Source organism: Protopterus annectens, chromosome 13.part0 (genome assembly GCF_019279795.1).
Source record: "Protopterus annectens isolate FY-2018-M chromosome 13.part0, PAN1.0, whole genome shotgun sequence".
Taxonomy (NCBI): domain Eukaryota; kingdom Metazoa; phylum Chordata; order Ceratodontiformes; family Protopteridae; genus Protopterus; species Protopterus annectens.
The window spans coordinates 678,540,237-678,553,002 of record NC_056747.1 but is presented as its reverse complement, the minus strand read 5'-3'; the positions used below and the strand labels follow the sequence as shown (position 1 = coordinate 678,553,002).

General features: G+C 36.3%; 1 protein-coding gene across 1 annotated transcript in view; it reads left to right on the top strand.

Moving 5' to 3' along the window:
• SMYD4 (SET and MYND domain containing 4) overlaps window positions 1–11,809 on the top strand; it is a 192,738-nt gene extending 180,929 nt beyond the window's left edge. Inside the window, exons 9-10 of the mRNA XM_044054369.1 lie at window positions 9,346–9,469; window positions 10,232–11,809. Of these exons, the coding sequence (XP_043910304.1) occupies window positions 9,346–9,469; window positions 10,232–10,367 (260 nt within the window). The 3' untranslated portion in view covers window positions 10,368–11,809. The remainder of the gene's footprint in view (window positions 1–9,345; window positions 9,470–10,231) is intronic.
• Window positions 11,810–12,766: the final 957 nt, after the last annotated feature.

Below are 12,766 nucleotides of genomic sequence, written 5' to 3'. Positions count from 1 at the left end.
GTGGAAAAATGGGTCACGAAGCAAAGAAATATGAACAAAAATGTATAAAATGTGAAAAGAGAGGTCATTCTTTGATGGAGTGTAAAGAATTAGAGAAACATACACAAAAAACAATATTAGTAGAGGAACAGGAGAAGGAGAAAATTACATCAGACACCATAGATGAAGTGCAAAAACAAATCAATGAAATCAAAGTAATGGATGCGAGAGAGAGAGTATGAATGAAGTAAAAGATAAGGAAACAAATGAGAAAGAAGAAATAAGTTATTTTCTCCTTCATGACTTGTATTAATGTGTAAAAATAAGAAGCAAAAGAGCAAAAGAATAAGAGACCTAAAATGTGAGTTCAAAAAAGTAACTGTAAGACAAAAGTAAAATTCATTAATTAAAGTGAAAATCTTAGCCATTAATGTCAACAGCATGAAGAATATTCATCACAGAATAGGAGTATTAGAATGGTGTAAAACATTTGATATGGACATTATAGCACTTGCATATTTCAGTATAACAACATATGAAGGAAGAGAACAAATAAATGGGTTATGGGAAGGTAAAGTTATTTGGAATTTAGGTAATAAAAAATGCTCGGTTATAGCCATCCTATGCAAAGAATGGATAGCTAGATTATACAATAGTACTCACTGGTAGAATAGTAATACTAGACATGAAATGTAAAAATCAAATTTATAGAGTAATTACACTGCATGCATATACCTTACAGAAACAAAGAGAAATCATATTTAGAACAACACTGGATCATGTAAGTTTAAACTTGCAGGTAATAGTAATGGGGGACTTCAGTTGTGATTTAAGATGCAGACAAAAAGAATAAGCAGATGTTAAAGTAACCCTAGATATGATTAAATGTAATAAAATGTATGTATGCGAAAATAACAAATGGACATATAAAAGAAGTAATTTAAGAACAGAAATCTATTATTTTATAGTTTCAGACAGCTTGAGTAAACTACATCCAGGGCGTAAAATTACAGGATTTTCAGACCATTTAGCCATATGGATAGAAATATAAGAAAACATGAATTACACAAAGATAGGTAAATGAATAAAAAGGATTAATGAGTCAGAATTGAATGCAAAGGACATAATACAATAGTTATGGCAAGATCATATAGACATGAGAGAATTTTACAAAGACTGGATAAGTTGGTGGATCAATCTAAAAGAAAAATGTAGAAAAACAGTATTAAGATGGCAAAAATTGGAAAGATTACAGAATTTTAATGTATATAAGGAAACTAGTAACCAAATATTTAAAACCTAAACAATAGAGAAGATTTTATAGAAAGAGAAAGAAAGTTGTATGAAATGAATCGAGAAAAAATAGAAAAAGATTGTTTAAACAAAGATACTTTTAGCAAGGAAAGAAAGAAAGAAAAAGTAGCACCATACTTAAGCAAAATGGTTAAGGAAAAGGTATTATAGTAAACACAAGAAGGAATTATGAAAACAATCAAAGAATATATAGTGGAGACATTCTCAATATGTGACGTTACAATAAAAGATAAATGGAAATTAAGTAAGTTAACTGAAGAAGACAGTACAAGAATGGAAGAAAAGATTACAGTAGTAGAATTTGAAAATGTACTTTAGATGGTAAATGTAGAATCAGCTACAGGTATAGATGGATTTTGAATGTTTAATGTAGAAAAACATGCAAAAATGGCAAAAAGAATATTTTCTAATAGTAATGAATGAATGCTTTGCAAAAGGTATAACTGACGAAAGAATAAGCTTAGGTGTAATGAAATTCATATGGAAAAGGGAGAAAAAAACAGATATAAAAAATGGAGACCACTATTATTAAGTAATGTAGATTATAAGATTTTTATAAAAATAATAGAGAAAAGATTAACAAGTAAAGTTAAACTGCTATCTGAAACAATCTTTGGAATTAAAAACAAGGGAAATCAAGAACTGCTGATATTGATATGAGAATTGGTAGTCATAATAAATAGAAAAACGGAACTGAAAATATTAATAGGGAATGTAAATAAAGCTTTTGACAAAATACAACAAAAGGCATTATGAAAAAATTTAGAAGAATATAAGTAATAAAATAATAAACAATCTTAAATCGGTATACAGGGAAAACAAAGTAAGAATGGTAGTAAATGGATGGTTAAGAGAAACAGTAAGATTAAAAAGTGGTATGAAACATTTACGCTTTCATACAGGAAAAAGACATTTTTTTTAAGTAGCCTTATAATATTGGGCAAAACTGCACATTTAGCTAATGTATGCACGATTCCATTAACACTAGAAAAGGACTTGATGAATGTAATTTTTGCATTCATTTTGGGGGTCAAGATGGAACCCAGTGAAACTTTGTATGCTTTATATAAGAAGCAGAGGAGGAGGGTTGAGTTTGATACACCCAGTTGTATATGTTTTCTCGTTAAACTTGTATAAAATTGTAGTAAGTATGAAAGATAAGGAAAAGTTACATACAAGAATTATAAAAGAGGAACATAAAGTAATTTGGGAAAAGCTAGAATGTTTTGAAAAGAAGTAAAAACGTTAATTGTATGGGCATAAAATTATATCAAGAAAAAATACTACTATGGAAAATTGATATACGGAAGATAGAAAAAATAGAAGGATATGATCAGAGAATGTCAAGGAAAAATGTTATGTTTACCCCTGTAGACAAATAAGTGAAGAGAAAACCAAAGTAATAAAAATGAGAATTAATAAATACAAGAAACGTAGAATGTACAGATTTTTATGGTGGTTATCAAGAAGCAAGCTATTGGTTAAGGCAAACATACCATATAAAACAACAAAATATAGAATTTATATACATTGTGGTGAATTAGAGACAACTGAACATTTTTTTTAAGTGTAAAAAATACTTAAGTTGTGGAAAGAGATGCATGATAAAGGATAGTTAAAAGAATTGAGAAATACTGAATGTATTAACATGGACATGATTGATTATGGACATTATGAAAATGTAAAACAAAATAACATAAACTGGATGAAAAATTGTTTGCATAATATGGATAATATGGACTGAAAGAGTTAATGAAGTAAAATATGATGGAAAGTGCTTATTACCAGAAATTTTGAAAAAAGCAAGACTCTGGTTATGGAGAAAGGAGTGGGGGGGGGGTGGCTAAAAAATGAAAATTTTATATAAATATTTGTAAGAATCAAGTTGTAAATATTGTAAATGTAAATATGTTATGAAAAGTTGTATACAAGATGTATATATTTGTGACTGTAATAACAAAGAACCCCTTCTCTTAAAAAAAAAAAAAGAAACATCGTTATTAAATTTATCATGTATGATGTAGGCCATGTTACATTTATATAAATGACAAGAAACCATAGAGACACAATTTCAGTTGCAAACATTATACATTCCAAACCGTGCAAAGCTGCAAATATTATGCAGCATGTTTAAGATATCCAGTCATTGTTAGTCAGCCATTACGTAGCTCATTCATATCCCGCCTTCTTTTAAACCTCGTTTCTCCACTGCATGTATTAATCTCACTGTTCCCATTTTCCTGTGTAATTTGCTCCTAGCCTTTTCTAAAGATCCCAGTTCTAGTTGCTTTAACTCTGTTACTATCGTCACTACATCTAGTAAAGTTGGTTTAGACTTTGGTTTCCATTTTCCTAGTACTTCCCCTTCTCTTTTTGATAGGTGCTGTGGGATCTTTTACATTCACCTGAGCTATCACCAGCTCGAGCAGATGGGACCTCTGTTTAATGTCTTATCCAAAGAATGGGAATTCCCTAGCCCAATTTCTTTTAGAATTGAAAAAAATAATGGACCTCAGGGCCAGCCTATATTTCAGTGTCTTAACCCATTTTAATTCAAAAGAAAGCTTTATGGATGGCTAAGGGTCTGTCTTTCAATTCTGCCCCAACCTTTGCCTCCACATAAATATAGCTAAGCTGTCTGGGAGGTATCTATACTTCTGGATAGGAGGGAGTCATTGGTAATTCAATACTCTTAAATTTGACCTCACCCCAGCCCCCCGGGTGTTCACACAGTATGTGACTGTTGTTGCATTGAGCTAGAAGTTGCAAGGAGTAAAGGTAGTTCACTACCTGGATTGTCTTCTTGAGCAGATTGACCTCTGCCTTGGAATCCTTGATCACACTATTTCAGTCCTTTGGAATAAGTATGAACACTGTGAAGTCACACCTGGAAGCATTTTGGTTGTTCACATTCATAGGTTAAGTGTTGTTGCCTCACAGCAAAAGGTTCTCCAGTTCGATTCATGGCTGGAGTGCCTTCTGTGTGGAGTCTGCATGTCCTCCGAAAGACATGCGTGAATGGGCATGCCTTCGCTGAAGGTTGGGCGTTGGGCTGGCAACTCGGCACCATAAAAAAATCTACTGCCAATCATTAGCGGACCGGAGTTCTGCTGTGGTGACCCCTAACCGGGAAAAGCCGAAAAGACAAACAACAACATTTATAGGTTGCATCCAAGAACTGCTTAGTCACAGACAGGACCCTTATTCTTCAGAAGTTAATCAGGCTGTTGAGTCGCAGTTTGTCATGGCTGCAGCCTGTGGTTCAGGGTATTAGAAACTTAGATCTGATGGCAGTAAACATTCACATGTACTCATTCTAAAGTTTTTTGTGAAAATATTTCAAGTGGATTTAGAGTATTATGGTCTCAAGTTTCAGGTTACATGACTCTACACAAAAAGATATCTAAAGCTTGCAAAGCACATCTTAAATGGTGGCTGCACACTCCATCTCTCTCTAGGCAACCAGTTTTTGGTCCTTACTGCTGTCATAGGGTAGGGGGTACATTTTCAAGGTTAGGCTGTTCAAAGTGTATGCTCACATTTTGAGGAAATTTTGCATATCACTGTACTGGAGATGACGGCAGTCTTTCTCCAACTCCAAGCCTTTTAGAACCCCCTAATGCAAGGCATAATTTCCATCCAATTAGAACATATAGCAATGGTTTGGTGTTGTCAATAACTAAGGATGAACTCACTCCTACCCCTTGGTTGAGAGGCAGTGAGGGTATGGGTATAGGCTATGTTGACTGCAAATCATATTTCTGGGGAAGCCAACTCCTTAGCAAACAGGTTTAGTCATTGCCTCTGATGTCAAACAAGTGGTTTCTCAGTCTGTCATTGGTACAGAAATTGTGCCATTGCTAGGGGAAACCTTGTTGAAAACTGTCTGCCTCCCCTACCACTGCCAAGTGCAGCAACTTTGTATTGTAACCAACTTGTGTGCGCATTGTGTTTGTGTATTTCATGTCAAATCAATGACAGTTACCCAAAGCTAACATCATTGCAAGGACTTCTTTGAGACTTGCTTTCATAAATCAGAAAATAAGTTTTTTTTTTTTTTATGGTGAGATAAGGTCCTTGTACACTCTGTGGGGCAGAATGTAAACCCTGGTTCAGTTAAAGTGACTTTCAGTTTTCCTAACCACATTGCATTCATGTTCTTTATTTGTTGAACAGCTGTGTGACCCTGTGTCAGTGTATGGACGTGTGTATATATAATATATGTGTAATGTAAACATATGGTGCATCTATCTAGCTATATGTGTGTGTGTGTATATACATAATCTGGTATGAGGTGGTATCAGATGTTGAGTGAACAAAAACAACAATACTTCGCTTGCAATCATCAGCAAATTTAGTTAGCTGTAGGTCTGGGTTATTCTTTTGAAAGTAAGTACTGAATAGGAAAGATCCAGCAGAGAGCCCTTGGGGACACCACTGGTCAGCTTTTTACTTATGGAAGTGGCTCCAGGTAATTTTAGTATGCAAGTTCTGTCTGAACGACAGTTTGGTATTTACTTGCCAATACAAAGATTTATATTTATGAATTGAACTTTTCTGGTAATACCAGCATGGAAAATTCACTTCAAAGGCTTTCGCCAGATTGAAATTAGCTGTGTGTGAAATGCAAGGCCACCATCTACAGCTTCAGTTTACTAGGTTGAGTAGTTCATGAAGCAGAATTGGTGCAAGTTCAGAGCAATAAGGTTTTCAGTGTTTGAGTTTATGATGTCTGAAATGATGCCTTCAATGTCTTGGCTACAGGGTCTGTAGTTTATGGGTGTGGAGGTAGGGCTGCCTTTTGTTATGACATTATGATAGTCATTTTCTAGCCTTTATGAATATATCCAATGGACAGGCTTAGGTTGGAAAGGTTTGTGAGTGGGTCTGAGAAGGGTGCATCTGATACTAGTAATCATACCTCTCAGCCCCTTAATGCAAGAAATCTGGACAAAGCCAAAAATAATGGGGGGGGGGTCAAAGTTCAAAAAATAGGGACAGATGTTAAATATAGCTCATATAAAATTAGAAAGTTCTTAGAATAACAAGCTTTGTGTTGGCATGCATTTTCCGAAGGATGCAAAGGCTGAAACTCAGTGCCTGCCATTATTTAGTGAATTCACTCAGTGATTTGCCAGAAAAATCACAGATTTTGTGAGAAACAGATCAAAAATATGAGGCAGAAATCTGGGCAACTGAGAGGTATGCTAGTAACTAACCATCAGAGCATTATTGGGACCCATTGGCATAGTATTTTGGGCTTTGGAGAAGACAGTTGTGACATCATCCATGGTAATCCAGGAAGGGATGGGACAATACCTCTCAACCTCTTAGAGCAAGAAATCTGGACAAAGCCATTAATAAAAATGGGTCAAAGGCCAAAAATAGGTTCAATTTTTAAATATTGCACTTACAATCTCAGAAAGTTCATAGGTTCATAGGTTTATACTAGGCTATCTGCCCTAAGGCATTTATAAGCCTGGCCCAAATTTTTGTGGCTTACGCCACCCCTTATATGAAAAAATACTGTGCCCATTAGTTTGTTGTGCCTCTGTCCAGCAGTGACACAGAGATGATTCCCGGGGTAAACCTACGATCTCCCATCCACAGGTCTAGATTTCTCTTGAACAGAGTCAGCGAGGTGCTCTGCCTCACATGGACCGGGATTTTATTCCACAGCATAGGGAGTCTCTGAGTGATAAATCTATCCCTCCAGCACGTCCTATTTATATCCGTGCTAAGGTTTAAGTCGCTTGCTCTAGTGGTTTTGTGGATTTGGATTTTTGAGGTGGAGCATGTCCATTAATTCCGGGTTGGACATGGCCTTGTATGTCAGGCACATGTCACCTCTGAGCAGACTGTATGCGACTGAATAGAGCTGGAGTTTCTTCAATCTGGCAGCATATGACAGATTTTGGAGTCCCTTTATCCTTTGGTGAGGAACTTTTGGGGTCTCTCCAATTGCTGCAGATGTCGGGTGAGATACATCCCGAATGGGGCATTGTACTCGATCATTGGTCTGATAAGTGAAGAGTACAGGGGAACAATGACCTCACTAGATCTGGATGTGAATCCCTTCATGATCAGGTGGGCAATGTAGAAGGTCTTTCTAACCACTTTAGCAACGTGAGTGTCAAAAGAAAGGCCACTGTCAACCTGGGTCCCCAGGTCCCTGATAACCTCTTCTGTGCTTAGTGGATTGCCACCTATATGGTAGCTTGGGGTTACCTTGTTTTTCCCGAAGGGTATGACTATACATTTTTTGGCGTTTAACTTCAGGCCATTAATTGAATAACAGGTTTTGCATTAGCATAGATTTTCTGAAAGATATGCAATCTGAAACTTAAATGTCTGTCTTTATTTTCAAACTTCACTCTTTAATGATTTACCACTAATTTGCCAGAAAAATTACAATTTTATGAAAAATGGACCAAAAATATGAGGCTAAAATCTGGCCATTCTATGAAAATCTGTTAAGTTGAGAGCTATGGATAGGACTCTGGGATTGGTGGAATTTCTGTGGCTGTAGATGGTGTGCTATTAGCTCTAAATTTATCTGCTAGTATTTTGGCAGTATCCTTTGGGTCGAGTTGGGTATTGTTGCCATTGTGGATCAACTCTAAGCATTGTTGGGTATTATTTCTTAGTTTCCTGACATAGCTGAAGAATATAATTATCCTTTATTCCTGTTGTGATTTTTAGTTTGTGTTTGTCTGTGATCTTCTTAATGATGATTTTTATCACTTCATTGAGTTTCTTATGGAGCCTGGGCAGACTGCAGTTTTTTTTGTAGGCATTTAGTACTTCTTTTCTTTTGTTGTACTGCTTCTTTATGTCGGTAGGCCACCAAGGTGCTTTGCTTTTAATTTCCCATGACATTTAGTCCTTTCAGGGACTGCTTGTTCTATACATCTTAGTAAATGTGAGTGAGACTGAGGTATGGGTGGCATCTACTGATGTGGTAATGTACTAGTAGAAAAAACAATGTATAAAAGTGTGCAAGTGCAAGCAGCATTCATAGCAAAAACAGTGTATAAAGTTTGCTGACAAATTAATACAATAGAATAAAAAACAGTGTAAGCTCTGCAAGTACATGGACAGTTTTAGTTTGGTTAGGAACAGTAGGTGATAAAAGATGGTGTTATCACAGTATGAAGTCTGCATGTTGTGGCATGAATGTTGTACTAATAGTACCCACAAGTGAAAAGATTAGCTTTAAAAGCAGTGTAATTCAAGAACAGTTGAACATGATAAGTGGCAGAGAAGTGGCACTCTGTAGTCTACCAAGAGTGGATTCGTTTGGATGCCACAAAATATCAAAATATTTATGCTGAGATGATATGCATGGATACTGCACAATATTACATCAGTGAATTTGCATCTTTTAGCATGGGGAAGAGGACACATGGAATTAGTAAGAAAGATTGATTGGTTTTCACTTACTGAAGAAGGTTGAAATTCCAAACCTTACTGACACTGCCTGATTTGGGGAGGGGAAATAGAAGTGAAAAGTGACTATGGATCTATATTGCTCCATCTCACATTTTCAGAGGAATATAACTAGAGTTACTAGACAATGAGACATGGCATCCTTCAGTAAGCCTAGCTTGTTTTAGATTCCAGGAAGTGCTGTAGGCCAGAGGATGTTTTGTATTGACATCCCTACCCAGTCTGTCTTGATGGTAGAGACAAGGAGGTGGTGCTTATTGATGTCTATGTACAAGCTTTAAGTTCCCGGTCTTGCTGGAATATGAGGGCAGTGTTTAAGCACTAGCCTCATTGTATAAAGCAAACTAGGGTGACCCCCTGCTTTGAGCTAGTGTCAATAACCAGGAAGACTTGGTGGAGGTTGTGAATATGGAAGTGTGGCCTGATATGCCTGTTCCACAGAAGCAAACTGAAGAAACTGCCAGTAGTATCCTGGAGAGACTTTTATTTTTAATTAATTAGCATGACTTTCTTATCTATTAATAGTGAGATGGTATGACAGTACAAAAATTACACTTTACCTCATTTAACTTTTGTCTGCATTTATCTGTTTTTTGTCTTCAGGTGACTGGAAGTCATCTGCTGCCCATCTCAGGAGCAGTATCCAGGTTGTGGAAGCCCATTATGGATCTTGTAGCATTCAGTGTGGACATGAGCTGTTAAAGTTATCACAGGTTCTTTTTAATGGGTAAGATTTTCATGCCAAAATTCCCCCAGTGAACTGTTTCTGAGTAGATGAATTTCTCATAGTTGCATTATTTCTTATCTTTGGTTGGCAATTGTCACATTTCATTAAGGCTAGGGCTTCATTCAAAGCTATAGTACTTGTTTGGTGCCAATCCCAAAAGAGATAGCTCCATTTACTTACACCAAGAAGTGCATTGTAAGTGAGACATCATCCAGTAAATGATTAGCTTCCTTGCTGAAAGTATTTGGGGTCATTCACAGAAATACAGTGTGGTCATCCATTCCCTATCTATGTTTTTAACCTTATCCCCACTGTTTATCTATTATGCTGTAGTTAAACTATGAAAAGCTAACTTGAGTTATTGTGGGTTTGGTAGGGCTGCTGTCTTTTACTAATGTGGTGACTGTTGTCATTAGTAGAATTCCTTCCTCAAGGTTTCCTGTCTGATTTGCATCTTTTGCCATGAGGAGGGGGGGGGGGGGGGGGGCAGTATCTTATCCAACACATTTTAATTTTTACAGTTTTGCATAAAAAACTCAACTTCTTGATGTTGACTTTTCTTTTGCTGGTAACAAATCCTGTTATGTTTTCGGCAAATGGAGTAGAGAGAAAATCTCACCCAAGCCACAGAATTTATCTCTAGTTATTTGTATGTTTTTATATGAAGTAGTACCTTTGATATCTCTGTATTTATGTTACATGGATTTGAAGTCACGATGTACATTTTCTTCTTCCTCTCCCACTTGTCCTATTTATTCACAGATTTGCAATGTCAGAAGCCCTAGATGTAATTCCCAAAGCAGAAGCCATTCTGATAACACACTACGGCTCAGAGAATGACATGGTACAGGAGCTACAGGAGATGGAGGCGTGTCTGCGGGGAATGCCTTTTGCTTAACAGCGTCCTTGAAAAATGTATAAAAGTTTACATATCTTCAAACCGTGTTACATCTGTTTGCAGATTCATGGTTAGCAACACATTTAAGAAGTTTCACATGAAACAGGAGAAGTGTTTCATACAGGTGTGTTTTTTCCCCCATTCTGATTATTTTTTTTTCAGTTAGTGTCAAGCCTGGGCATCCTTTCCAGGCATCTATTTAAAATTCTGTGTAAGTTTTATATTTGGATATTATTTATTGATATTTTGATGCCCTAGCTTTTAACCATCCTCCTTGTCAAGGAATGGGTTAATAAAATGGTTTTAAGCAGGGAATCTTTTAATACCGAGTGGGTTAAAATCAATATAAACTAACAGTAGACCCCATCACAGGCCCTAATGTCCTTGATACTAGGTCATGCACCAGATGATAAAAAAAAAAAATAAATAATAATAATAATAATACAGTTATCCTTTAGAAGGTAGTCGCAGTCTTATGCATTGCTTATATGAGGACCAAGCTGAGGGACCATTCAGAAATCATTGGGGATTATTCACAGATGTTTTAAGGCATATCCACACATAAAACAGGGCTTTACCAGACAGTTGTAATAGGAATCTAACATGGGGATAAACCAAGAATTGGGGAAAATAATAATGTAACTGAGCACCAGGTCAGTGCACTCATCATTTTGGTGGATGCTTATTTGGAAGGCAAGTATGATATAAGTCCTAGTGTTGTGTTGCTCTACTTTTCTCCAGCGATGTAAGGATTCCACTGAAAGAGATTGCAATCTCACACTGGCTTTCAACAGTATGTTTTTAGGCATGCCTTAATCTCAGAACATTTGTAGACACTGGGCCTTCTACCGGTCCCCCAACTCCTAACAAGACTCTTCTCTAATTTCTTGGAGGCAGAAACAACCATAGCCTGCAAATAGATAGCTTTCTTTAATTATCTGAGACTACTCCACACTAGAATAGCTTACGGCAGCTACCAAGGATTCACCATACATTGGAAAAGTTGGAAAATTTCCATTCCAGATATGTTCCCAACATTTATACCCTAGCACTGTAATAGCCAGCATGTAGCTGTTATATATCAACTGACAGAAGGTAGGTAGTTGGAATAATGCTGGTGCAGGCAGGCAGGTTTGGGGATTTTTCAGTATGGCTAAGCATGTGTGAACAGACATCTTGTGAAATGTTGATAAAGTAGTTATGTAGAAGGTTTAATTTAATGATTGAAGTACAAGTTAAAAAATATTTTTATTGTAATGTGGAGAATCTAATAAATACTATAATTAAAATGTGCTATTTTATTAAAAAAAACATTTGTTTTGCACTGACATTCATATTTATAATTATGTGTTTGCTTACTATCAAAAAAAAAAACCTTCCATGAATACATTCTGTTGACAGATATTATCACTTGTGATAAATAAAAGTAGTAGTTAAATTTTCCCTTGTAGACTTAATTGTTATAACCTACACTGCCTGCTCTATGCTGTAATACCTTCAGGACTGATGCCATTTTGCTTGGTAGGCAAAATTTTTCCAGGGGTCTATATTACATTGTTGAAAGGGCTATTCATCGAACACCCTTTCATTGACATATAAACACTGATCTACCAAAACTTTAAACAGCCACATAAGGGAATTTTTTCCCAGGAGAAAAAAAGTCGCTTGGCCAACAACAAAAAAAACAAACTGTCACACCCTACGAAGTGGGGGCTTTGCCCCCCACACCCCCTAAATAATATACTAACTCCGAGATCACACTACAGTGGAGGCAAGGGCAAATTCCCGATGACAGCCAAGTGATTTTTTTCTCCTGGGAAAAACATGTGCTTATGTGGCCGTTAGAAATTTTGATAGTTCGGTATTTACGTCTTGATGAAAGGGCATTTGATTGATGAACAGCCCTTTCGACAACCTAAATGGAACTCATTTTCCCAGGCTGCTGGTACCTTTCCTATTCAACAGCGCACTGCTCTCTATCAGCCTTCTCCATTAATTCCTGCAGAGAAGGTTCATATACAGGGAGAAAATGGTCCTAGGCTGCTTTTCTTATTTTCATGATTTTTTTTTTTTTAACTTGGGACCTAGTGTTAATTCTTCACTTATTGATGTGTGCCAACTCCTTCAGTTTGGTAAGGTTTTCTGACTTTTGGGTGCTTTTTCTATCCCATCCCCTTTTTGGCCTAGGCCTTTACTATATCCAGTACAGCTTCATTTTCAGGTAAGTACGCCTATGGCAGACAAATTCCATATATTGTTTATGGGCTTGGCAAAATGTTGAACACTGTTTTACATATATTCAGCTTAAAGATGCAACTGAAATGCATTAAAGAAAAGCACTCAAAAAAACTTATTTAATATTCCAGATTTATTTGGCTCCTGAATTGAGAAGAGTCTGT